General features: G+C 44.2%; 1 protein-coding gene across 1 annotated transcript in view; it reads right to left on the reverse strand.

Moving 5' to 3' along the window:
* The window catches only part of SH2D4A (SH2 domain containing 4A), a 174252-nt gene that overhangs the window by 133738 nt on the left and 12612 nt on the right, over positions 1-27902 (reverse strand). Inside the window, exon 2 of the mRNA XM_077476200.1 lies at positions 8628-8989. Within this exon, the coding sequence (XP_077332326.1) occupies positions 8628-8808 (181 nt within the window). The 5' untranslated portion in view covers positions 8809-8989. The remainder of the gene's footprint in view (positions 1-8627; positions 8990-27902) is intronic.

The following is a 27902-nucleotide window of genomic DNA, read 5'->3' on the forward strand; positions in this document are numbered from 1 at the left end:
TGGGGTGATTGCCACTTATCTGCATCGCCTGAATGATCAGACAGGGAGTAACTGTAACTTTCAGTTTATTAAAGGTGCAAAGTTAGAAGCAATAATGCAAAACTGTTTCAGAATTATAAGGAGAACCCATACATCACAGAATAAAATAAAACCGATTCTGAAAGTTACACAAGCATGTCTCTGTGGCTTAATCAGGTTAACTTGTGGCTGATAGCAATAAGTCTCAATAAGATTTGCTTTTTCTACAATCTCTATATTTGTAATTGCTCGATTCCCACACTCGGCACTATAGTATTCTGACAGCGTTTCCCCACCATCAGAATACAATGATCGTGCGATCGTACAAAAAAAAAAACGAAACAAGCTGGTTGTACTGAAGTTAATTGCTAGATCAACCAGCCTGCAAAAGATTCCTGCTGAACCGGCCAAGTTTCAATCCATCTATGGCTGGCTTAAAGGATAATTTCACCTTTTAGGAAAAAAAGTAATAAAATGCAATTATTTTTTTTGCAGGTACAAAAAAGTGCATTATTTTTTGTTGCAGGAGCCCATAAAGCATTGCACCAGTGATCAACAGATCACTAATGCCATACAGGTCTCCTGTAGACCTGTCAGTGTTTTCTGCTTCCTCGTACGAGAAACTCAATAGGAAGAATGAATGACCTACCGCAGCGCTCACAGCGTCATGGTAGTGCATTGAAAATAACAAGCCGACAACCGCAAAGGCTGCCAGACATTGTCCTTTTCCATTCACAGAGCACTGTGAATGAGCGACGTGGTCGGGTGGGCAGAGCCTCACTCGGCCATGTTTTAAAAGAAAAAGATTGACAGCTAGCCGGTGGAGAAGAAACCCCGCTAGCTGGCAGGGGGGGGGGGTTGTGACGGTGCGGGATAGGTGCAGTCATAACATATTACATGTTACACCCCGAATATGGGTGTAACATGTAACACTTTTTGAAAGGTGAAATTATCCTTTAAGACCTTCTAACAGAGAGTGAAGCTGAGAATCATTACTTCAGTAAAACAGCGCAGAACACAAAGGACTACTTGCAACTGTCCTTAAAACAGCATACCTCTCAGTTATAGGAAAATTAAAGCAGAGTTCTGCCGCCCCCCCCCCCCCCCCCCGCAAAAAAGAATAAGTCAGCAGCTACACATACTGTAGCTGCTGACTTTAAGACATTTACCTGTCCTGGAATCCAGGGATGACCATTCATGGTAAGGGAAACCAGCATTGAAGCCTTTTAGCTTCATAGCCGTTTCCCTACTGTGCATCCCCGAAGTGTGCTGCACTTTTTGAATGGCCCGGTGGCGAAGGAGGGATGAGGAGGGCTGAACTTCCGCGTGATCTCGCAGCGGTGAGATATCTTGGAAGTGGGACAGGTGCCTGCTTCCCTATCCCCCATAAAGGCACCAGAAGGGGGGGGGGGGGGCAGATAAGCAGAGCTTCCACTTTTAGGTGGAACGCCGCTTTAACATTTCTAGATATTCCCTACAACAGAAAGAGTAATAGAAAATCTAGAATTACTGAAGTCAAAAATAGGTGAATGTTCTGGTTTTGGCACAGCTATGTTTGCTGGATAGCATCATGAACTAACGGATTGGTTTCACTTGCTGCCTTACATGTAATTTGTGTAATTTATTAAAGTACTCTTTAACCCCTGAAATATAGGAAATGTATCCTCGTAAACCTTAAAATCCATTTCTCTGAGTTCATCGACAGACACAGCGCCTCCTTAATCTTGACCATTGGGTTATGTTGCCTCTGCAGCAGTAGGACTAGGCAGAAAAAAAAAACACCTGGCTATGCCCATGGGCTGTCCTCCCCCTCCCTGCTGTAGGTATTCAGTTTAGTAGCAAGCAGTAATAGAATTATCAAAAACCTCATAGAGGGGTGGGTGCTGTGTCCGTCAATGAGCTCAGAGAAATGGATTTTATGGCGAGTACAAAAATCCCATTCTCTCTTTCATTCATCGATAGACAAAGCAGTGCCAACGAAAAATGAGGGGTGGGCAAAATAACCCAAGGCTAACCACAAGAGCCCTAACCGGGTCACAGGAGCCCCATCTGAAATAAAAAAATGTTTAAATAAAAAACACCCCTTATGAGGGAACCCCCCCCCCCTCTTAAACAGCAGCCTGTAAAACCTTTCAGCCAAAAGAAGCTTCCGCAGATACCAAAATATATTATAGAATTTATTGAAGGTATGCACCAGGAATGCCACCTTCTGGGACAAGGTAGGTAAGGGAATCCCCCCAATATTCTCGAATGGAGGTTTCAGGAGAACCGAGAACACCAATTTTAAATCCCATGGCAGAAAAAGAGACCATACAGGTGGAGCCACATGCCAGACTCCTTGAATGAAGGTACGAACTAAAGAGTGAGTGGCTAGGGGGTCGCTGAAAGAAGAAGGTAGACACCAGATGACCTGTTGAAGAAAAGCTAAGATCCGAGCCACAGAAAAGGATCGAGGATGAACACCAATCCACTCACACCAAGAAATATATGCTTTCCACGTACGATGGTATATCTTACTAGATGTCAACTTCCTCACCTTCACCATAGTAGAGATCACTGATCCCGACAGACCTCTATCTCTCAGTACCTGGTTTTCAATGGCTAGGCCATTAAAACCAGTTACTGTAAAGCAGGATGGAAGTTCAGCCCTTGATACAACCAGTCCTCTTTTAGAGGTAGCTTCTAAGGGATGTTTACAGCCACTGAAAGACTTTCGCCCTCGGTCCTTCGTAGGCACTCCAGAAGAGGAAGTTGGCCCCACAGTGACGCTAGGACGACTACGGCATCTACCAGAGGAATTTGCGAGATTGCCACGAGCCTCAGTTACATCCCGTTTAACTGAAACTGCTAAAAGGGCCGACAGAAGAAGAACTACTGACCTGGTCAGCATTCACCCCAGAGTCAGACCCAGGTAGCCCAATTTCCTGGACAGGGCTTGGGTAGTTTGGATGTCACCTGAACCTTTACAGGCATTATACCCACACAAGGAGACACAGGGCCCCCCGAAGTGGACAAATTCTGTCCCCCTTCTTTGGTACCCCCAAAAGGTTCAGTTTGTGGACCCCCTTGATGATCATGAATGAGGTACATGAATCTGGAAACCAGCGAAGATGTCCCCCCATCCCAGCAATGGGAGAAGGCAGACCTTCATGCCAGACCAAGATTGCTTGGAACTTTCGGGGGAAGACTTGAGATCGGTTTCCTTTACCTACCGTCCCGGGAGCCTGGAATAATTTCTTATGAGCTGAGAAGGAAGGCCCCCATCTGCAACGAGGCTCCTTGCCTTTCCTAGATTGAGAGGCAGGAAGGTACTCTTTCCCCCTGTGACACCCTTAATGACGTCATCCAGGGTAGCCCCAAACAGGTGATCTCCTTGAAAGGGCAGATCAATGAGAGCTTTTTTAGAGGCTTGGTCTGCCAATCAATTCTTAAGCCACAGCACATATCTAATCACCACAGCTGAAACAGAAAGCTTGCAGAGCACAGAAGCTGCATCACCATGGACCAACTGGTCTGCTAAATCAACATGAGCAGTGAAAACCTGCTCACTAACCAGACCCAGGCCCAAAAGCTTGGCCCATTCAGTTAGGGTGTGCGACATTAGGGCCAAGGACAAGACTGGACGCAATGCCGACCCAGCCATAGTAAACATGCTGCATGCCACAGCCTCCGCTTTCCTGTCAGCTGGCTCCTTAAATGACGGGGATTCCTCTACTGATATCATGGTTGCTATTCAACCTGGAAACAGGGAGGGTCCATCACTGGTGGGGTAGTCCACTTTTTTAAAAGTGATTCTTCAAAGGGGTAGCATATTGGGAAACATTTGGGGACCACAAAGGGTGATTTAGGTTTACCTAATAAGGAATGGGAACAACCAATCAAAATAAGGAAATGCCCTAGGTGTGCGAGGTGACATGTGTACCAATAGACACAGCTATGTCTGTGGCTCTATCAGCCACATCCCCCATCTTTAGAGTCTCCCACACCGCAGTAACAAGTGCCTCCCCCAGCGCTTTTTCACCCACTGCTGAGACCACAGAGGACTCATCCTCACTATCGGACGAGTCAGGGGTGAGATATTAAACCCCCCTGGACGGGCCACATTCCCAGCAGCATCAGGCTCAGAATCAAATGAGACAGACTGAGCAGGGGAAGGCAGGAATGCTTCCTCCCGGGTCTTTGCCCACACAAAGGGACACTAATGACTCAAGGACCACCGTCAGTGCAATCATGGGAAGCTGGGGTTCCGAGGGACCTGCCACCTCCAAGGGGGGGGGGGATCAGTGTGTGAGATGTGACCCTGAGGGCTCCATAAGGAAGAAGACCCCCCAATGGCCAGGGTACCTATCAGCAGAGAGGGAGATACACAAGGACCCCCAAAGACCCACCCTACTAAACGCAGGAGTGCCATAATTTGGACCCAGCAACACCAATGTCGGTGTCCATTTCATATATCCCAGGACAGGAAGAGAAGCATCTACAAGGTTCTGGCCGTCTCTAGTGTCTAGACTAAAAAATGACCACTGTGACATCATTGGCTACACAAACATGGCCGCTAGCCGGAGACCAGCCAGACAAAGAGAAATGCATCTGTAATGTCATAAGACCACCCAAAAATGGTCACAGGTCATTTATCATGCTGAAGCTTGCTGCCAGGATCCTCTCTGTGCCTTCAACATTGCTGCACCCTCTGCAAGGGGACCCCTTCCAAAAAGGTACTGTACCACCAAGCGGGGTGAACATTTAAGGGGACACCGCTGTGCCCTCTGCATTGGGACCCCCAAACTGCACACTACCTCACAGTGCACACACACAAAGCAGGGCATGCACCTAGGGGTCTCTGCTGCACCCTCTGCACTGGAACCCACCATACTGCCATGGCAGGACACATACCACCCAGAAGGGAAATGGCAGGGGAGACCCCCAGGGGACTCTGCTGCCTGCCATGGGACTCTCACCAATCCATGGGGGGAGAGGGAAGCCCAGTTTAACCAGGAGGGTACCCGCGTCCACCCCAAACCACACAAAGGGGGAAAGGGGGAACCATACTTACCGATCCATGGTGCAGCTGACCCTCCAGACAGAATGCCATCACCACTGAAGTGGGGGGCTGACGGCCAAGGGACTGCTGCGACTTGGACCAGAGCCCGTTCGTATTTGACCTTGTGAGAAGTTTAACTCGCGGGCCAGCCTCTGTCCATTGAGGCCATGTCATGGCCGATCTAGCGTGTAACTGCGGTCTCCATGCGCTCGCTGGCTGGACTGGGGAGACCACTGGATCTAGATTATCCAGCCCGTCGCCTAGCCCAGCAGTTGATTGCAGATCTCCAAGGAGAAAATGCATGGGAAAAACAAAAAGTACAATTTGCTAGGACCAAAAGATCCTAGCAAGGAGCTAGGTCCTTACTGCCGATTAGACAGAAAAAAACTGAGTATCTAGAGCAGGGAGGGGGTTATATACTGACTGAGGACAGGCCATGGGCGTAGCCAGGTATTATTTGTTCTGCCTAGTCCCACTCCTGCAGAGGCAATATAAGCCAATGGTCAAGATTAAGGAGGCGCTGTGTCCATCGATGAACGAAAGAGAAAATAACACTGGTCACACTACCTCTGAAGCTCAGCTGAGCTTGTGTCTATTGCACAGATATACCATAGTTTGCAGATTATACTTGTCTGCCAGTATAAGGTGTCAATGCATATTCAGTAAAAGCTGTAGTCTCTTAAAAAAAAAAAAATATATAATAAAATCCTCACGGGACCCTAATTTAGCCTTCTATAAAAAAAAAAAAAAAACGGATTTTATTTTGACCTTTTGAAAACAGTTGGTGTTTTTCTAAATGCATCCTTTGTGTCACTTCCTTTTTTTTACTTGTTTAAATCCTATCTTCCTGCTTCGTTGTAATAATCCCAGGCACTCTAAATCACTTCCACAAACAAACAGGAAGCTTTTGTATTTAGTGATTGCTTTTTTCTAGAAGCAAGATATTAAATTAGAGATGAATGTCACACAGACTCAGACTGCCCTGAATCCAGTCAGATTTAAAGGCAAAGTATAATAAATTTTTCATGAGCACATATTTAAAACACCAACTAATGCAGTTATGTATTCAGTTAAATCTAAAGAAATCAGCTTTTAAAGTGATTATAAAGGAAAAATGGAAAAACAGAGCAGCCTGGAACCTCCTCTTATCAGGTCCCTCGCTGGCGCTCCTGTCTCCTCCTCTCTGTCCAGTGCCCCCATTAATATTATACAGGATTTAAATAGCACAATTTGTGCAGTGCTTTACAATATAAAAAGGAGACAGTAAAGTTACAATACAATAAAATAAAAAATACAAGAGGGTTAAAAGGGCCCTGCTGAGAAGAACTTACAATCTAATAGGGTGGGACGAGTGGTACAAAAGGTTGTAACTGTGGGGAATAAGCTGATGGAAGTGATAAAAGATTAGTTGGAGGCGCGATAGGCTACCCTGAAGAGACGAGTTTTCAGGGATCGCCTGAAGTCAGCCAGAGTAGGAGATAGCGAGTTTGAGAGGGTGGGAGAGACTCTGGAGAAGTCCTGGAGACAAGGGAGCTTGAGAGCAGGAGGTCTTGACTTTGTGTTTTGTAGTTAGTATTTTGAATTTAATTCACTGGGCGATCAGAAGCCAGTGTAGGGATTGGCGGAGAGGGGTGGCAGACACTGAACGGTGGTAAGGTAGAGGAGTCTGACAGCAGCATTCATGATAGACTGAAGTGGGGAAAGCCTATGAAGGGTTAGGCCTATGAGAAGGGAGTTGCAATCGTCAAGGCAAGAGAGAATGAGGGAGTGAATAAGTAGCTTGGTGGTTTCATTACCCAAAAAGAGGCTTCCACCATGGTAAGCCTCTTCCTATGGGGGCACTTGTGTGTGTTTTCGCTCCTGAGCCCCACTGCTGTGTCCACTAACAGACTAACACACGCCACCCCTGCTCCCTTGTCGCTGGCTGTGATTGACAGCAGCAGGAGCCTGTCAGATTGACAGCATCGGCTCCTGGTGCCCCAGCAAAGCCAGTGAGACACAGAAGCGAGGGGAGAGAAGAGCTGGAGACATGCACATCACTGGATCAACTGAAGGCTTAGGTAAGTAGGGGGGGGCGAGGGGACATAGAATGCATTAAGATAAAAAAAAAACTTCTGACTTTAGAACCGTTTTAAGTCCTAGTACATTTTTTGTTTTGACGATGTCACAAATCTGCATTGTATATAATATTAAGCCGAATGGGGCTTTATTTTGATAGCAGATTTGGATATATATATTTGTTATTTTCTATATTTTTTTTTTGGGAGAAAACAGGAGAAATTTAGAATAAAATCAGCAGCTCTAGCTATTTAATCCAACATATAACCATAAAATCTTGTGATTAAAATAACAAAAAGTGACTGTACATGTTTTCCTTTAGGTCGTTTTCCCCTTTTAATGCTACACTGCAACTTCAGAAAAAAAATATTGGCTTGTATAAATTGTTAACATAACATTACAATAAGATGATGTTGGGTGGGTGGGTATGCAAATCAGCACAATGGTGGCATTTTCATAGGTCTGTATTACTAAAATTCTGAATGACATTGCACTTGATTATGTAAACATTTGACACTTAAAGTGGTTGTAAACCCTTACAAACATCTTTGACCTACAGGTAAGCCTAGATTAAGGCTTACCTGTAGGTCCAAGAAATATCTCCTGAACCTACATGGTTTAGGAAATATTTACAAAAAGACAGTCACCACTCTCTACGGCGCATGCGCCGTAGACAGTGGCACGCAGGCGCACTGAGTGTGCCGCTGCTAACGGTGATATGCCGTTAGTGGCGGCTCCTGTGCGCATGCGCAGGAGTGACGTCATCGCTGCTCCGTCGCTGTGATTGGCCGGAGCAGCGATACCTGGAAGAAGAGGGACACTCCGAGCTACAGGGGACAGCAGTGACATCGCTGGCTCCTGTGTCAGGTAAGTGACACATAATGGGCTACTATATGCTTTACCTTTAAAGGGAGATAAAGAGGAAGTAAACCCATCAGGGTTTACTTCCTCTTTAAGTAGTCAATGCAAAAGTCAAAAGACATACATAGATTTTTTCTTTGTAGTATAGTTTACATATTGTAGTAACAACATTTGATTGTTGATCGAGCGGTCCGACACTAGTTTGAACCTACCCCTGTGTTAGAGTGTGGCTAAATTCATTCTCTATTAAGCCAATGTATGTAGGATTGTAGCCTTCCTCTCTGGCTCACTCCTAAGATGGGGTAGAGACTATGGAAATTGCAGAGTGTAGAGAGCATTACACATGACTGCGACTAACATGCACTGTTTGTTCCAATCAAACGTGAGGAAGAAAATGAGAGGTTTCATAAACTCACACAGCACATTACAAGGAGGCAGAAAAACACTAAGAAACTATTTCATGAAAAACAGATTACACCGCCATTAAGTAGTAGATACATATGGATTATTTTTGGAGAATAAAGGATGTTTAGCGTCACTTTAAGGACAAAGTCATTGCTAAAGAAAACCATTGTTCCCAAAGCCAGAGGAATACCCAGACCAAATCATAAAAAATGTAAACTGATTAAAATAAAAATCGCATCCTTACCTTTTTTTGGTTTGTTGCATTTCTGTAACACTTCATTTTGCTCAAGCTTGGCCTCTCTTTCTTTCCATCTCCGTATCTGTTCTTCTCTCATCTTGAAGAACAAGATCTGTTTCTGTTCTTCACTGAGCTCAGATAAAAGTTCTGGGTCTATATACATGTCAGCTAATATCTGCTTAAGCATGGTTGCTGTTATTTATACCAGTTTATATAATGAAATCCTTGGGGTCCAATTCCAATAGGTAATCTTTTTAGGATTCTTAAAATGTTCTTAAAAATAAAGATTTATTTCTTGGGCTTCAACAATGAAGAACGCATGAAGACTGTGTAACATCCATCCCATAGTGAAAACTACCTTTTCATCTCTGAAATTAAAAAAAAGGGTAACGTTATTTAAAGTATGCAGGATATATAAAACAGCAGTCACAAATATTACCCTGTATACTATGTATGCACATTCAATGATAGAAGAAGGCAAAAGTGGTGACACCTGCATCTTATAGTCCCATCATTGATTGATCCAAGACCCCTTTCTGTGACACTTGAGTTTATACTTGCATATAGGTTGGAAGGAAATTAAACTTACTGCCTGGGGCTCATTCAGGTACAAGACAGTAGTAGCTGAATAAAGTAAACTGTGCATGATATTTCTTACTACCTTTATTTTTTCACTGCTACCTCAGTTTGTCTTTAGCATTGGAGGTAATGAAATGTAAAAAAGTGTTTTTGAAAAAAAAAAAAAAAATCCTGTTTTTATATCTATATACAAGAGGCACATTGGGTTTTGTTTTTGTTTTCCATCTCTGTGGATCGGTTTATTTGAAGCATCATTATGCATGCAAAGTGGATTAGTCAAATTATCTACTTATACTTGATATCTCTGGGCCTACATCCCATCAGACGCGAGTAGAGGAGAGCCGATCGGCTGCTACTCTGACAGGGGGTCTGTGCTGATCGATTATCAGCGCAGCCCCCCCCCCCCCCCCCCCCGAGTATGCCCACACTGGACCACCAGGGATGCCACCAGACCACCAGGGATGCCCAGGACAAGGTATGCCACCCTAGACCACCAGGTCAGTGCCACAATGGATGCCAGTGCCCATAATGGATGCCAATCAGTGCCCACAATGGGCATCACTGATTGGCATCCATTAGCACAGTATATTATAATACAATGCCGCCTATCAGTGCCCATATGTGCCACCTATCAGTGCACATCCATGCCCATCTGTGCCACCTACCCATGCCCACCTGTGCCGCCCATCGATGCCAATTTGTACCACCTAGCAGTGCCCATCCGTGTCGCCCATCAGCGCCGCCTATCAGTGCCGCCTATCAGTGCCACATATCAGTGTCCATCAATGCCACCTCATCAGTGCCACCTCATCGGTGCCCATCAGTGCCGCCTTATCCTTGCCCATCAGTGTAACCCCATCAGTGTCCATCAGTGAAGGAGAAAACTTACGTATTTACAAAGTTTTGAAGCTGAAACAAAAAAAAAAACTTTCCACAATTTTCGGTATTTTTTTTATTTGTTTAGGAAAAAATAAAAACCGCAGAGGTGATCAAATACCACCAAAAGAAAGCTCTATTTGTGGGAAAAAATGATAAAAATTTAATTTGGGTACAGTGTAGCATGACCACGCAATTGTCATTCAAAATGCAACAGCGCTGAAAGCTCAAAATTGGTCTGGGCAGGAAGGTGTTTAAGTGCCCGGTATTGAAGTGGTTAAAGAAAGTTCAATCTACTTTCTGATCATTAGTCGGGTCAAAGTCCATTTTTGACCACAGTAACAAGAAAATTCAAAAGGAGCAGGATGGAACATTTTTCTTAACCAAACAAATTTTTTAACAGTATATGCGTTTTTAATTCAGGGAATTACATTAATCCCACAATTGAATGTTGAAAGGAAACACAATTTTGATGTACTTTCAAACATTTGTCAAGTCATCAAATGTACTGAGAATTTTCACACGAATGTTTATATGAACCTTCATTAGAAAATCTACTATTTTATGGCCAGCTTGACTGGTCAAAGTTCATAAACTTTTATTAAAGGTGTCTGTAGGTAGTATTGCTTTTATATGCTTCTTATACAGAAACCAGACTTAAAACTGTCACATTCTACCTGGATGATTCAGGTTTGATATGGTTTGGTGAAAAAAACAAGGAGTTCTAACACCTTGATACATGAGGCCTGAGCCAAGAGACTTTTGTGATGTTCTACAAAAAGAAAATCACAGCATCACAACTGCAAGTTCTTCCAGATAAATATATCACAACAAAACAAAACACCACCAAAATCTCGATAGTGAAATAAATGCATCTCAGCTTCCAGTTATATTACTGCAGCACAATGACATTGTCGTTTCACAGAGCCTAAACATTTCACAATTAAGTTACTATACACTAAAGCAAAGGAAAAAAAAAAAAAGCAAAATGAATGCAGTTGCCCACAGCAACAATATTCCCTTTTTAATCTGAAATATGAAATGTGATCAGTTGCTGTATACAACAGTTTCATTTTTGTTTGAGTTTTCAAAATTACAGGTTATACAGGTTATTATGATTGTGTTACTATGGTTTGCTTTTGTATTTCAGTCTGTTTATTAAAGTTTTTTTTCAAATACAAAGAAAATGCTACATAAATGTTGTGGTTACAAAAAGAACAAGGATTGTATAAATGAACAAAAGTGGGCAACTTCTATAAGTAGAGAAGGGTACAATACGTAGTTATCATTGGCAATTTTTATTCCTATAAAGCGCATCCTATAAGCAGGTCAAACATCACAATAATTAGGGCATCCGTTATAAAAGCATGTGCAGGGTATGAACTTAAGGCCTAGTAGGGCCAAATTTATGATAATAAAAAGGCACAGGTGCCCCATCCTCAAAAAAGCGACACAAAGGCACCAAGAAAAAAAAAAAAATTATATTATATTATATATATATATATATATATATATATATATATATATATATATATATATATATATATATATATATATATATATATATATATATATATATATATATATATATACACACACACACACACACACACACACACACTGTATATATAGCAATCTTCACTTTGATAGAGTTAGATCAATTCCAACATAATAAAGGAGGAGAGGTCAGAAAGGAAAGAAAGGGAAGAGAGGGTGTCCCAATAGCAGAAGAGATAAGGGTGCCAGTCCACTCGGGAGATGTACCTAATCCAGGAGTCCCAGGTCTTGTAACATTTAGTAAGATTAGTATGGTGGGTACAAGTTTATCATTCACCATAATCCAGTTTAATCTATGTTTAACAAAATCTAAGTGCACCACAGCGATTTTCCAAAAATGCGCGATCAAGATTCTTGCTGCCAAAAGCATATATAGTATGCACTGATTAGACCATTTAGGAATATTGGAGTCTAATTTCGGAAACAAGGTTGTTTCTGGGGCCCTAGTAAGATTGATGTCCGTAACAGAGTTTATGATGTAAAAAAAATTCCTATCCAAAACCAGGACACCTTGGGGCATTGTCACCACACACAAAACATCGTTCCTGGCTGTCCGCATCAACAAAAACTATTTGGAGAGGCAGACAGGTGCATCTTAGCTATCCTAGTTGGTACTAAATACCAGTGTAAAAGGGTTTCAAAATGATATGCTATCAAGATAGTATTGATCGAAGTCCTTTGCGATGTCCTGCCAATCCGACAAGTCCCCAGAAATCTGTAGATCTCTCTCCCACAATGTCAAGAACAGGCCTGGAATGGGATGCCCAGTATTTAAGAGGGGGGCTTACATGATCGAGTTTCCAGTCTAGGCTGTAGCTAGGTAGGTTTAGAGGCCTACTTGATTGGATGGTAGCAGGGTGTGGTTGGGTGTGACAGGGCGGGGTTATTATTAGGGGTCTAATAAGTGGGTGTTGACTGAGGGTCAGCCGAGGAGAAACTTTTGGAGCCCTTGTGCAGGTCTGTGCTGTAGGGCCCCTCACCATGGCGGACATTGAGAGCATGCTCTCGCAGATCAGGTCAGCAGCGGTGGCGAATAGCCCTGGTGGCTGTAGTCCCAATTGATCGACATGCTGCAGGGGTCAGGGAAGGTTCCTTCTACACCTACCCCCCGTCTTGTCACATTCTAGGAGGTCTCAGCCTCCTGTGCGCCTCAGTCTGGATGTGACCCCTAGAGTTCACTGCCGCACTAGGAGCCCCATCCGGGACCCATCAGCCCCTAAAGCTAAGCTAAGAGGGACCCCCCTCATCATGATGGCGGGTCTGGGAGGAATCCTCTCCACAGACGGGACCTGGGCGGGAGTGCACAATCTGCCATCTAATCCTTGTCCCCTTCTCCTGGTAACCAGGACCATACGGCCAGCTCAGCTGGGCCTTCCCCGCTGTAAGCGTGGCCTGGCAAGACAGAGTTATGCCGGTGGGTGCCGGCCTCCATCTGGAGGAAGCAGAGGTCGCTGTTGTGCAGCTACAGCTTTGCTGCCCCCGATTCCGAACCAGAAGGCATCATCTGCGACCAGGGCTGCCAGGCAGTGTACTCAGTGTGGAAGGAGAGAGCTGGGCAGCCGCGCTGGACATGAAGTGGCGGCCGATGATGTCATCAACTGGCGCCCAGCCAGGGCTCACAATGTTAATCCTCCACTGGATGCCGCTGCTCCCTGTGGGGATGACAGGTCTGAGGGGGAGCTTTCTACAGTGGAAGCCAGAGAGGTGTCCCAGGGGGGAGTAAGAGATTTCTACCAGAATGGGAGCACAGCAGGGATCCAGAGGCACGGCTGTGTGTAGTCACACACACTGGGTCAGCCTGCCTATATGTCTGTACCTTCTCCTGTTATTCCATCTGTTGCTAGCTCCGTGTTACCCTCTGTTCCGTTTTCAGTTTCTATGGGTTGTGGTTTGGGTGGTCCCCCAGCTGCAGAAGCAGCAGGGCTTGCTGGGCAAGAGGAATTAATGGTGCGGGTGCTGCTGACTTGGCTGGCGGGGTGCAGGGATCTGTTGGTACGCGGTGTCACAGGGGAATCCTCTCCTCAGTCCACCTGGACGAATTTGAGGGACCAGAGTACATCCGTTGCACGAATTCCGTGACCCCGTGCCAGGACTCCCCATCGAGGTGACTGGGGATGAGGCATCCACAGAGAAACTGGCTCAGTTGTCACAACCCCTGCTGTGGCTTCATCGGATAGCATGTATAAGAATGCATTGGAATCCAATAAGGCAGATGGGGCCTCCAATGGAGTGCATTTGATATGGCGAAATGTGAAGTTTACCTCTACTTCGAGGGCCCAATAGGTGTGCATCTTAGGCCAGAAGTGAGAGAGAAGATCTGGAAATGTTGAGATATTTTCCCTTCTGCCCCTTGAAAAGTTAACCCTGGACAAAGTGAAGCCGGACGAAAGCAAAAAAGGAGGAAGAGGAAAAACAGCATTACCACTTGATTTCCGGGACCTTAGAGAACTGGCTTCAGACTTTCAATATCTTGGCCAGTGTGATAGGTGAGAAAGCGCCAGAGCATTGTTCTGCTCTCTTTTGCTCTGGATTCCATTAGCGAGGCCCAGTTAGTGTACAGAGGGGTAGCCTGGGTGTGCTATGATGAGGCTGCGCAAGACGGTTAAGCCCTCGCTCAGATGGGAATACCAAAGAACGTAAGCTTGTGGATGAAATTGATAACCCAGGCCAGGGCCGTTACCCATCCCTTTCAGGGGGGTTGAGGGTGCATCTACCTCAGAGCCAACGGCCACACACAGAAAGGGGTACTGCTGGCAATTTAATGATCGGACCTGCATATTTGGGGGATCCTGACGCTGGAAAGGGGGAGAACTCCGGGGCAGAAAAAAATGGCACCCTTTCTACGTAGGTGTCCAGACAGGGTTGCTGCACAGTTTTTGTTGCAGGGGTTTACTATTGGTTTTACAATTCCCTGTACGTTTTCTTGTGTCCCCCTGCTGGTGGCTAACTTATTATCTACTCACTTGCATTCTGAGGTGGTTTCCACGAAATTGGCTAAGGAAGTGTCCTTAGGGAGGATGGCAGGCCCGTTTGCTTTCCCGCCGCATGTCGATTTGGTGGTCCTCAAGAAAGAACCCAATAAATGTTGCCTTATCCACCATTTATCCCATCGTCGGGGTGGTTCGGTCAATGACGCAATTGAGTCCAACTTGTGCGCTGTGTCCTACGCCTCTTTTGACGATGCCATTGCATGGGTGCACAAGTTTGGATAATTATTTGGATAATCTCATTGTTATCGGCCTTTTGGGGGCTCAAACTTGTCAGATCTTGTTGGCCACAGTCCAGCATGTGTATGAGACGAAGTCCCAATTGAGGAATTGAAATTTTTGGGTATCATCATTGATACATTTTGGATGGAATGCCAGCTACCATTTGATAAGCTGGAGAATCTTCGGGGGTCAGTTATCGGTGCTCGTCGTGGCAAAAAATTGCAATTACATTCCCTGCATTCTCTTCCGGGCAAGCTAAATTTCACATGCCGCATTATTCCTATGTATCAAGTGTTTTGCTGGGGCAAACTTCCCACACTTTTTCATAAGACTAAACAAGGAACATCAGGATGATCTGCTCGTCTGGGAGATGCTACTTGACAAGTACAATGATGGTCCTTGTGGATGGAGGTAGTGATGTCCAGCTTTCATGTGGACCTCTATATGGATGCAGCAAGTTCAGTGGGCTATGCGGCCTATTTTAGGGGCCAGTGGAGTGAGGGTCGATGGCCAGAGGCATGGAGTAATTCTGACTTCATCTGCAACCTTGTGCTATTGGAATTGTTTCCCATAGTGCTGGCTGTCGAGAACAAGCGTGTCCGGTATCACTGTGATAACATAGTCTGCCAGAAAGGCCAGTCGTGTGTACGTGGCACAATACAGTGGCTGATGCCCTCTCGCCTACAGTGGGAAAAATTACGTCAGTTGGCACCAGAGGCAGAGCAGCTCTGAATTCTATGTCCCAATCATTTGTGAAACGTCGCCTTGCCACCGTAGCAGGTTTGATTTGGCAGTCGATTTGTCCTTTCATGTGGACAGCATACGGCTGGGTCTGGTGGGAATGGCATGAGTTGGCAAGTTTGGTGGCTGGGTGCTTTCGGAAGGAGGGCCGGTTGCATGTTTTGTTATATTTGATTGGCAAGAACTTTTGAGAAAGGAGTCTCTATTTCCTCATTGAACTGCAAAATGGGGGTCCTGCCATTTCAGTTTGGCTTTCAGGGTTGGAAGACACCACAAAATCTTTTTTGGTTAAAAAAAACCTCTGCAGGGTTACAGGAAGGGTAGGCGTGTTTCAGATTCTCGTTGTCCTGTTTACTTTGAAAATGCTGGGAGTATTCTCCCAGCATTTCTTCGTTCTGGCCTTTTTCGGGGCTCTCCGCGTGGGTGACCTGGTCAGTTGTCCTACCTGTTTGGGGGGGAGGTTTGGGCGCTTCAGACATTACAGTTCATGGTGACAGGATTTCTTTGTTTATTTGGAGGTCAAAGACTGATCAAATGGGCAGAGACGGTCCAATGTCGAGCTTGGCGGAGTTCCTCATTCCTCTTCTTGCCCGGTCACTGCCATGATTGATTGGTTAAAGCTCGGGCCGAGTGGGCATGGGCCTTTTCTAACACAGCCTTTAGGAAGTGCTTATTGTCTGAGGGCTTTACGCCTACGGACTTTGCTTCCCATTCTTTCAGGACTGGGTTGCCACAGAGGCTGCTAGATGGGGACTGGGTGATCGGGTTTTGCAGCGCATTGGGTGCTGAGAATCCCAGCGTTTCAGTTTATATGTTTGTCCTCATCTCTTATAAGTTTGCTTGTTGTTCCGTTTTCCCTGTGCTCCTGTCTGCTGCTGTTCTGGTCAAGTCTGTCTCTGTCTGTTTTATGATCTGGTCGTAATCTGTTGCTCTTGATCCGTACAATTTTATGTTTTTCAGGCAGAGAATGCTTGGTGTGGATACTCCTACGTTTTTTGTGAGGTTGATCGGTGTCCCGGGCATGCTGTGGTCCCGGGTGTTGCCGGAAGTCCATCGTTATGCCAGATTGAATTGACCCCCCCGACATATTGCTTTTGCATGTTGGCGGATTATGATCTCGGGCTCCGGGTGGCACTGGAATTGATCCGGGACATTAAACTGGATTTCCTGCGCTTGAGATCATTTTCCCAGACACCATTTTGGTTTGTTCAGACATTGTGCCCAGATCTGCATGGTGCCTGGCCCGCTCTGTGGATAAGCTCAATAAGGCTTGGATAAAAATGATCAAGGGAGTGGCCAAATTTTTTGTTAGGAACGGCGGCCTGGCGGTGCTGGAGTCTGGAGTTGGAAGGGGATAACTGGATCGGGGGGGGGGGGGGGGGAATGGAGGTTCACATGAACGCCAACGGCATAAATATACGGTTCCTGAGTTTACAGGAGGGTATTCAGAGGGCTTTTAGTCTGTGGCAGGCCGCCCAAGCGAAAGATGTCACACTTTGGTGGCAGGGGTTTCCGGCTTTTGATGGTGGGCATGGTCAAAATGATCTGTGGAGAATGATGGGTTGGGCCCATCTTTTGTATGGGTACCTTCCCATAGATGTGACATCAGTATGGCGGTATCGGTATTGGGGCTGTATCGGGTGGGCCTATTCTGAGTGGAACCTGTCCTGTTAAGAGAGAGAGAGAGAGAGAGAACGATAACACCAAATTTAATGCGCCTGCTTCCCATTCAAACCTGAAATCTTGTAACACGAACAATTCATATGACACTGGGGAGGGAAGATGGCTAATTGGGCCCAATTTGGTAATTTTCACTTAGGGTTGTACTCACTTTTATTGTCAGTGAGTTTAGACATTAATGGCTGGGTGTTGAGTTATTTTGAGGGGACAGCAAATTTACACTGTTAAACAAGCTGTACACTCACTACTTTACATGGTAGAAAAGTGTAATTTCTTCAGTGTTCTCACATGAAAAGATATAATAAAATATTTACACAAATGTGAGGGGTGTTCTCACTTTTGTGAGATATTGTATATAGTCTGCCAATCCTTAGGAAATGTTATTTATCACCAAGAAACTTAAGAACGCTCCCCCAGCTCAAACTCCTCGCTATAAAAACACTGGAGCCAAGGGGATGTGAGAAAAGGGGCCCTCTAGCCCTCAAGCTATAACAAATTGCCAATGGGTACGACAGGGTAGGGCACAAGATAGGAGGGTGCAACCTGCTAGCAATCTACAGAAGGACCTTATGTGGACAACAGGGACCCACCAATGCTTTGATCAAGGCCCACTGGGATATATGTCCCACAACTGTGGTGTAGGCTAGTTGAGCAATTTGTGCCTTCCGATGGTAAGCTAGGAGATAAGGGAGGCTCAACCCACCCTGGGTCCTAGGCGTGTACGGCGTTAGACAATTCATTCTGGGGCATTTACCACCCCAAATAATTTGGGAAATCTTGTCTTGGAGCCTCAATAAATCCTGTCTGGGAATTGCTATAGGCAATGTCGTAAAGTAGCTAAGGTATATGCATCTTAACAGAACTGATTCATCTGAACCAGGAAAGTGGGTATGTAGTAAACCTATTCAGGTCCGAACGGGTTCAAAATTGAGTTGGCTCACCCTTTGCAACTCTAATAACTTCAACTCTTCTGGGACGGCTGTCCAAAAGGTTTAGGAGTGTGTCTATGGGAATATTTGACCATTCTTCCAGAAGTGCATTTGTGAGGTCAGGCACTGATGTTGGACGAGAAGGCCTGGCTCACAGTCTCCACTCCAATTCATCCCAAAGGTGTTCTATTGGGTTGAGGTGAGGACTCTGTGCAGGCCAGTCAAGTTCCTTCACCCCAAACTAGCTAATCCATGTCTTTTTGGACCTTGTTTTGTGCACTGGTCCAAGTCCTTTGGTGAAGGGGGGGAATATGGTGTGTGTGGGGTTATTTATCAGGGGTAAGGGTTAGGCGTGACCCCTTAGTTCCAGTGAAGAGAACTCTTAAGGCATCAGCATACCAAGACATTTTGGACAGTTTCATGCTCGCAACTTTATGGGAACAGTTTGGGAATGGCCCCGCCCTGTTCCAACATGACTGCGCACCAGTGCACAAAGCAAGGTCCATAAAGACATGTACGAGTGAGTTTAGGGTGGAAGAACTTGACTGGACTGCACAGTCATGAGCTCAACCTGATAGAACATCTTTGGGATGAATTAGAGTGGAGACTGCAAGTCAAGCCTTCTCGTCCAACATCAGTGCCTGACCTCACAAATGCACTTCTGGAAAGATGGTCAAACATTCCCATAGACACTCCTAAACCTTGTGGACAGCCTTCCCAGAAACGTTAAAGATGTTATGGGGAGAATAGGCAAAAAAAAATTAAAAAAATATCGGACTGTACGGGCCAAAACAAGGAGCAAAAAAATGATAAAACCATACAATTCATTGTTAGCAAAAGATAAAAAGTTCCTACAACCCTGTTTGTCTCAATACATAAAAAACAATGGTGCTGATACAGATCACTGTGTATTGGATATACATGATAAAAAGGGTTTTTATGTATTGAAATTGGCTTCATCAGGGTTCATGAAAACCAACAGCACTCATCTATATAAAAAACAGCATTACATACTATACATAGTTTTGCATTTTATTTATTGCAATACTGCATATAATTATGATTTCACTATACAAAACCGACCTCGACAAAGACTAGCACTGGTACATCGATTACCTGGGTGGACGCAGGAGCAAAGAGGGCAACCCTCCTCAATGTGAAATAGACTGCAACGGATTTCCAACTGAAGAGAAAAACCTTTGATGTGACATGTTGTAGCTCCAAAGGGTGGGTCAACTCAATATTGAACCCTACGGACTAAGACTATGATGCCATTAAAGTTCATGTGCGTGTAAAGCCAGTTGTCCCAATACTTTTGACAATATAGTGTATATTAGGATTAGTCCATATTGCAAACAGCCAAAGGTTCATGACCAGTGTATTACTCTCTGTATATGTAATAAAGCAGATTTAAAGAATTTAAAGCATTTGAGAGACACCTGGGTTGTCAGTGCATCATAAAAGGGCTTGCAGTGTCATCAGAAAAAGGGAACCAAAACCAAAAGATTCCAGAACGCAAATAAGATAGTCCCACAAAAGACTATCAGGTGCCCTCCTCTCCCTGGAGGAGCTGAATACTATCACGTTCCCCAACCACATCCCCTATTGGACTTATAGACAAATTCACCATTTCCTGTATAGCAGGATTAACGTCCCACATTGGATGAGAGATTTAAACACACTTGAGAACTTATGCTCCCAAGATACTCCTCAGAGGCACCTCATATCTATCCTCTACTCATCACTCTTCACAGGTAGCTCAGCGTTCACCAGCGCACCTTTTTCCTCATGGGAACGGGAGCTTGACGTTCAGCTCTCGGACTCGGACTGGTCCACAATTTGTAGCTACGTACACAAGGGTTCACTCAATGTAGCAATACAAGAATGTGGTTACAAAATACTTTCTAAATGGTATAGGACGCCCTCACTGCTCCACAAGTTTTCAAATTCCTGCCCAGATAAATGCTGGCGTTGTGGCGCGGTTGAGGGCGACATGCTCCATATCTGGTGGTCGTGCCCTCTCATTCAGAAGTTCTGGAAGATGGTCCACGAAACCATCTTTGTTGTCACATCCCAACGCAACGACTTTTCCCCTGCCCCCTACTTACTTCACTTCACCAATATCCCCAAACGACGATATCTCAGATCTCTCAATATGTACATGATCAATGCAGCAAGACAATGTATCCCCTGCCATTGGGGTACCTCTTCTACCCCAACGAAAGCTGAATGGTTTCACAGATTGAATAGCACCGAAACCATTGAAGAACTGATCAGCATTTCGCATGAAACCGTTTCCAGATTTACTGCAACATGGTATGACTGGCAGCGTTTTAAATTTACAGATGCTTACCTTAGGAGTGATGGCTAATTTTACTACACATATCTAGCTGAACACCCTTATGTTTACTCTTGTCCCTTTTGTACCGCCCCCTTCTCTCCATGTTTACTACAACTACTGATGTCTGTTATACCCTATTGCTTACAGTATAAGATAGCAATATAAATTACTTTGAATCAATACAATTCAATCCTTTAGTGACCACCGTCTCTAAGAAAATAGTCAGTCATTCTATTTTTTTCTTTGTCTTTTTTTTTTTTTTCTCTTATATTAGACCTTCATTGATTACAAACCAAGCCTTATATTTCACCTGTTTTGATAACACCTTTGCTTGTATACATCCAAGTATATGTTCTTTATCATACTTGTCTTTTTGCTCTGCAAACATATGTGTAAACATGTACTTGCTTGTTCTTGTTGTTTTCTGCTATCAATAAAATTTTGTGGAAAAAAAAAAAAAAAAAAAAAAAAAAAAAAAGGACTATCAAAAGGTTTTATGCAAGTCCAACGAGAGCAACATTACCTCCCTCTTAGAAGGGAAATGGCAGTTAGTGCGAATGGTAGAGATTAAAGTGTTACTAAACCCACAACAATAAAATCAGTCTGTATATGCAGTAAAGCATGCTTGTTATACTCACTGTGGAACCTAAGAGGTTAATCCTCCTTATTGTGTAAAAAAGGCTGTTTGATCCTGACTTCTCTGATCCTCCCCTTCTTCCAATGTCCCCTGACAAATTCCCGATAACACACACACACACGCACAGTTTGGGGTCTATTGATAGAGAGGTTTTTGTTTTGTTTTTTTGGGAGAATGCATGTGATCAGCACCTGGCCAATCAGCACTATCCGGAGGGTCAGGTGTTTTGCAGTCTCATAGGATAGTCAGAAAACTCCTCCTACAAGCTTTAACCAGCGCTTGGCTGGACACTGATAGAAGTCAGAAGTCTGCTCTAACTGCTGATTAGAAAAGGTATTTAGCAGTTTATATTTACTAAAATAATTACATTTCCGTGTTCTGTGTACTGTGGGAGACCAGATATAGTGAATGCAGGTTCTGGATTTAGTAACACTAAGTCTAAGGTCCTACAAATCTGATCTAAAGTCTGATGACCTGTAATAAATCTTGACTGATTATCATGAACATAGTCATCTAAAAGGCAGTGGAGACGTAAAGCCAATCAATTAGTAAAAACTTTCAGATCACAGTTAATCAGCAACATGTGCAGATAATTAAGCACATCCGGGGCATCTTTATTAGGTTTAGGGATAACACTAATAAAGGAGCAGGAATAGGGAACGGATCCAGCCTCCCTTGAATGATTAAATACAATACCATATGAGGAAGTAAGCGGCCTAAAAACATTTTATAGTAGCTATTAGGAAGGTCCCGAGGACTTGCGTAAGGACTTTACGGAGTTCAACTTGAGTGGTTTGCTTTTGTGCTTTTAATTTGTTTGTGGACTATAAGCAAAGCAAACAAGTGCAGCAAAATCTTGGTTTGAGAGTGTTTTGCAAGACAAGCAAGATTTTTAAATTCCGTATTTTTCGTACCATAAAGCCACACTTTTACCCCCAGAAATATGGGGGAAAATGCATTCGCTTCATAAGACGCAGAGACATGCTAGGCACCACCCCCCTGCTGATGGCAACACCCCACCACTGATGGCAACACCCCTTGTCATCGCCAGAAAAGAGGCAGGAGAGCGGAGGACAGACATCTGAAGCCCCTGTGAGCAGGGCCGGACTGTCCTACCTGCGACTGCAGCGCTCTCCTTCCTCTGTCCTCCAGCGCTCGTATGTCACGGAGCTGGGTCTGTGCGCAAGGTCCCGCCCCTTTAGACCGCCTCGTGTGATAATAGATTGAATAAGTGTTCCGCCTATCACAAAAGCTGGTCTAGGAAGGCGGGACCTTGCACACAGACCCAGCTCTGTGCACTACGAGCGCCGGAGGACAGAGGGAGGTGAGCGCTGTGTTATTCAGAGGCGGACATTAGTGGGCATAGAGGCTGCAATGGGCACATAGGCTGCCATGGGCACAGAGGCTGCAATTGGCACAGGCTGCAATTGGTGGGCAGAGAGGCTGCAATTGGTGGGCACAGAGGCTGCAATGGGTACAGAGGCAACAATTGGTGGGCACAGAGGCTGCAATGGGCAGAGGCGCTGCAATTGGTGGGCACAGAGGTTGCAATTGGTGGGCACAGAGGCTGCAATTGGTGGGCACAGAGGCTGCAATTGGTAGGAAAAGAGCCTGCATTTATGTGCAACGGTCAGGCTGCATTTCATGGGCACTGGTAAATATTTTAGTACACCATTTTGTTCAGAATATTTTTTTTCTTGTTTTGCTCCTCTAAAACCTAGGTGCGTCTTATGGAGCGAAAAATACGGTATATGTTGACTTGATATCCAAGTAGCATCATGTCACAACTGAGTATAAAAGAGAAGAGAGATGCCTCCAAGGCCTCATGTACACTGCTGCTGGTAAACGGACGTTCAGAGGCAGTTGGCTGCTTTTTTCAGCTGCCCCTGAACTCATCCAATGTTATCTTATTAGCACATGTACACAGGTTAGTTTGTCGTTTTTAGGCATTTGAGTTCAGAGGCCTTTTTTGGAAAGCAAAAAAATGGAGTTCAAATGATGAGTTTAGAGGCATTTCAAGCGCTAAACGCGGTAATTCGCGTTTAGCTTACAGGCGTTTCTCATTTTTGGCTATTTTGAAAAAAAATTTTTTCAAACGCTTGTAAAACGCAAATGCGGCTAAACTGACGTTTTAAACGTGGGTTACTATCTGTCAATTAAATAGTTCAGGAGAGGATATACAAAAGGTCCCGTGTACATTAAGCCTAATGCCGCCTACACACGATCAGAAATTTGGCCAGCAAAAGACAGATGAGCGCCTTTGGTCGGAAAATTTAATCATGTGTATGCTGCATTGGAATTTCGGCCAGCAAAAGACTGGGTGCATGTTCTTAATTTTTCGGTCGGAAAAAGTTCAGATAGGAAATTGTAATCGTCTGTACAAATTCCGACACGCAAAATTCCTACACATGCTCGGAAACAATACGACGCATGCTTGGAAGCATTGAACTTCATTTTCATTTTCTCGGCTCGTTGTAGTTTTGTACGTCACCGTGTTCTTGACGGTCGAGAGTTCAGAGAACTTTTATGTGACCGTGTGTATGCAAGACTGCTTGAGCGAAATCCTGTCGAAATTCTGTTGGAAAAACCATCAGAGCTTTTTCCGACAAAAATTCAGATCGTGTGTACGTGGTAAAAGTGTAGCAGTATGGTTACATTTAATGAAGGTACAACATTTAGCAACATATTGCTATACTTAGGAGGCACCTCTCTTCTCTTTTATAATCTGTAGCGCCTGCTGAATTTTCAAATCCCCTTGTGGAGGTTTCCATTTGTGGATGGATATTTTATGGTTACATAACCGGGTAATTTTTTTATATGGACTATAAATTGAAGGACCTATGAATAAATGGTTGTGGAACGAATCATTTGAGTTTCCGTTATTTCTTATGGGGAAATATGCTTTGATATACACATGCTTTGGTTTACAAGCATGTTTCTGGAACGAATATGCTTGCAATCCAAGGTTTTACTGTACAGTCTTACAGAAGGGAGGCAGGGGCATTGTAAAAAGAAAAAAAACAAACCAGATAAAGTGTTCTAAATTCTTTAAGTCTCAAATATCTGGAATAGCTGAAAGGTTTCCACTTAACCAATTTGAATTCACAGCTGTATAAAAAGAAAAATGTGAAAAATCTTAAGTAGGATGACTACATCTGAACCCTGCATGGGCATAATGCCAAAAGATGTACACTAACTAAAAATGTTAGACATCCAGTAAAGTACTTCATAAATAGTAGCATACGTGATACCCTGTGTTCACATTCTATACCAATTTGTGCTGCAGATCTTTACTTTTATAATGTTCCCCCTCCTTCAGAACACTTGGGCTCATCTCCTAACTGTTCCTACAGTATGTCCCTCCAACCAGTGCCAAGACAAGGTTATCCAGTGGCCCGTACTAAAATGCAAACTGTGCCCCCCACCCTCTCCCCATCCAGGGTGGCGGAGGAGGTGGTTGCTAATAGCGGTGAGTGCCTCGAAACGTAAGGTTTTTTACATGCTCTAAAATAGTACCAATAGTTATGGCAAAAAAGCAGCAAAGAGTTTAAAATCAGTGCACAAATATGGGGCTAACAAGAAGGAAAAAGTCCCTGTATTGGTGGTGCCACTGAAAGGTAAAAGTCCTTGTATTGGTGATGTCACTGAAAGGAACATTGTATATCCCTGTATGTTGTGGTCGTTCAGGTGCTTTTTGAAACCTTCGATGCCCCCCGCTGAGACCACCGCCTGTGGAAGGGAGTTCTACATCCTTGCTGCTCTTACAGTAAAGAACCCTCTACATAGCTTAAGGTTAAACCTCTTTCCTTCTAATTTTAATGAGTGGCCATGAGTCTTGTTAAACTCCCCTCCGCAAAAAAGTTTTATCCCTATTGTGAGGTCACCAGTACAGTATTTATAAATTGAAATCATATCCCCTCTCAAGCGTCTCCAGAGAGAATAAGTTCAGTGCTCGCAACCTTTCCTCATAACCAATATCCTCCAGACCCTTTATTAGCTTTGTTGCCCTTCTTTCTACTCGCTCCATTTCCAGTACATCCTTCCTGAGGACTGGTGCCTAGAACGAGTATGCTGTCCTAGAACTAGGGATGTATTTTGGGCCCTTAGTTCACACTTGACTACATTTCTAATGCTTAACAAATGCTCCTATAGTGTTTGTATGGAGTTGGTATGGGCATTAGACTGGTGTCAATGAACTTTAGCATGGCCATTTTGCAAGAGTTAAAAACACTCCCTAAAAGCTCTTTAGGCTGTTTTGAAGCATTTGATGAGCGTTAAGGTGTGCTCCACAATGGAAAATTACAGAAATAAATTTGGTTTAATGCCCCGCAACCGTTTTTTATCCCAGAGAGTGCCATATTACCCTACTCTTTCTTTCGTTGTGCCACAAAAGCCTGCCAGAGAGTTTGCTGAGCATTACCATAGACTTGAATTATAATGTATTATTTGTAAAGACGTTTGAGGGGCGTTTTTAACACCCCTAAAAGGCCTGCTTTTTAGGCCAGTGTGAACATAGTCTAACAGAAGCTGGCTCCACATGCAAGAAGAAATGACTCACACTATACAGTCTCACAGCCCACATAAATGAGTCCTGCCTCACAGCCCATATAAATGAGTGTGTAGTGTTGGTAGGGGCGCTGTGACTAATACTTAAATAAGGACCCACATATAAGTTGTGAACAATGCAAATAACATACAATATATATATATGTATGTATATATATATATATATATATATATATATATATATATAAAATACAATACATATGATGGATCAATGTGAATATAAAAATGTAAATAGTCCATATTCTTCAGGGAACTGTCCAAAAAAAAATAAAAAATTAATTCAATCAATCAATATGTGTAGATATCCTCCACCGCTTTATAGACATCCAACATGCTCATGACCTGCGCAACAGACAGCAATGACCTCGTTAGCTAAAAAGAAGGTCAGAAAACACTTGTGCTACAATCTTGCAGCCTGGTATGGAATCACAGGTCTTCCAAACTGTGCTTTCCTCTCCACCACAGCAGATATGTGAAATGAGAAAAACAAGAAAGAACCTATAGCGTAATATTGTTTCGTTTTTTTTTTGTTGCTTACATTGTTGTTAGGGATGAGCTTCGTGTTCGAGTCGAACGTACGTTCGACTCGAACATTGGCCGTTCGGCGAAATCCGAACTCTTGGTCCGTTCGCGTCAAAATTCGTGTGGCGCGCACGGCCCACAATGTACTGCGATGGCGCAGTGCATTGCTGGCTCATGATTGGCCAAGCATGCACTGTGACCCCGCATGCTTGGCCAATCGCAGCGCCAGCAGCGAGGAGCATCCTGCCTGTGGCCAATCATAGCTCAGGCTGTGTAGTGCACGCCCCACACTATATAAGGCCGCCTTTGAGGCGGCCTCGTGTAGTGTGTTGGCATCTGAAGCAGTGGGTGTTCTGTGTACCTTCAACACAGTTACACACCGATCGTTTTTGGCTGATTTCCTATCTTGCTCTTGTGTAGTGGTTATTGTCTGTGCCCTGACCGCAGTATACACCACTATATTCACCTCACCTATATAGCTAGTGATCTATCTTTAATAATAGAGCTTGCAGTCAGTAGTGTTAGGAGATAGTGCGTGCTGTCTGCGTGCTCTGTACCCAGTACATACCGCTATAATCCACCTACATAGCTGTTCTCTATTTGAGCCCAATTGCCATCTGCAGGAGTTATTGGAAGTTGTGTGTGCCTCCAGCACAGCACAGTATACATCTGTATATACCCCTTTATCTCTGCTGTTTTCTGGTTATTGTCTGCGTGCCCTGACCGCAGTATACACCGCGATATTCACCTCAGCCTAAGGCCCAATTTTTCTGCCCCTGTTTAACAGGGGCGTTTAAGTACAATTTTTGATGCAATGCTTTGCAGCAGGGCTAATTCCAGCAAAAAAACTAGAGTATATGGAAGAGGTTGCAGTGTGGTGGCACCAGCAGCAGTGCCTAAGGCCAAATTTTTCTGCCCCTGTTTAACAGGGACATGTAATTACAATTCTTGATATAATATTTCACAGGAGGGCCCCTTCCTGTGCCCACCCAGAGTAACGGTGAGGACTTATAGTGTTGTGACACCAGCACCACAACCACCAAAGGTCAATTTTTCTACCACTGTTCAACAATGGCATGTAATTACAATTCTTGATACAATCGTTCACAGCAGGGCGCTCCAGCGCCCACCAAGAGTCACTTTGAGGGCTTACAATGTTGTGGCAAAACCAACACCTTGTTCCGCCATTTCTGCAGAGCATATAGGGCAGGCCCCTACTTTCAAACATCCAACTTACAAACATCAGACAGCAGCAAGTGAGATGAAAAAGATGGACGACAAAACAAATTATACAGGGGTGATAACCCTTCCCTATGTTTTAAAAAAAGCTTAAAAATAGTTTTTTTGACTGGAGCTACACTTTAAAAATGTACCAGTTGAAAATTACAAACAGATTCAACTTAACACAACAAACCTACACAGTCCCTGTCTTGTTTGCACCGCCTGTATACTGCTGTTCTGAGTATATAGGGCCTGGAGGCCACACGCATTTCCTTTTTTTAATATGGGTACAGGGTTCCCCTTAATATGCGTACAAGACCCAAATAGGCTGGTAATGGGCAGGGAGGGCTACCCATGCCATTTTTCTCAATGATTTTCAACCATATTGCAGGAACCAGATATAACATTAAAACCGCAAGCAGT

This window comes from Lithobates pipiens, unplaced genomic scaffold (genome assembly GCF_037356315.1).
Source record: "Lithobates pipiens isolate NorthernLeopardFrog02 unplaced genomic scaffold, aLitPip1_a1.2 Scaffold_13, whole genome shotgun sequence".
Lineage (NCBI taxonomy): Eukaryota > Metazoa > Chordata > Amphibia > Anura > Ranidae > Lithobates > Lithobates pipiens.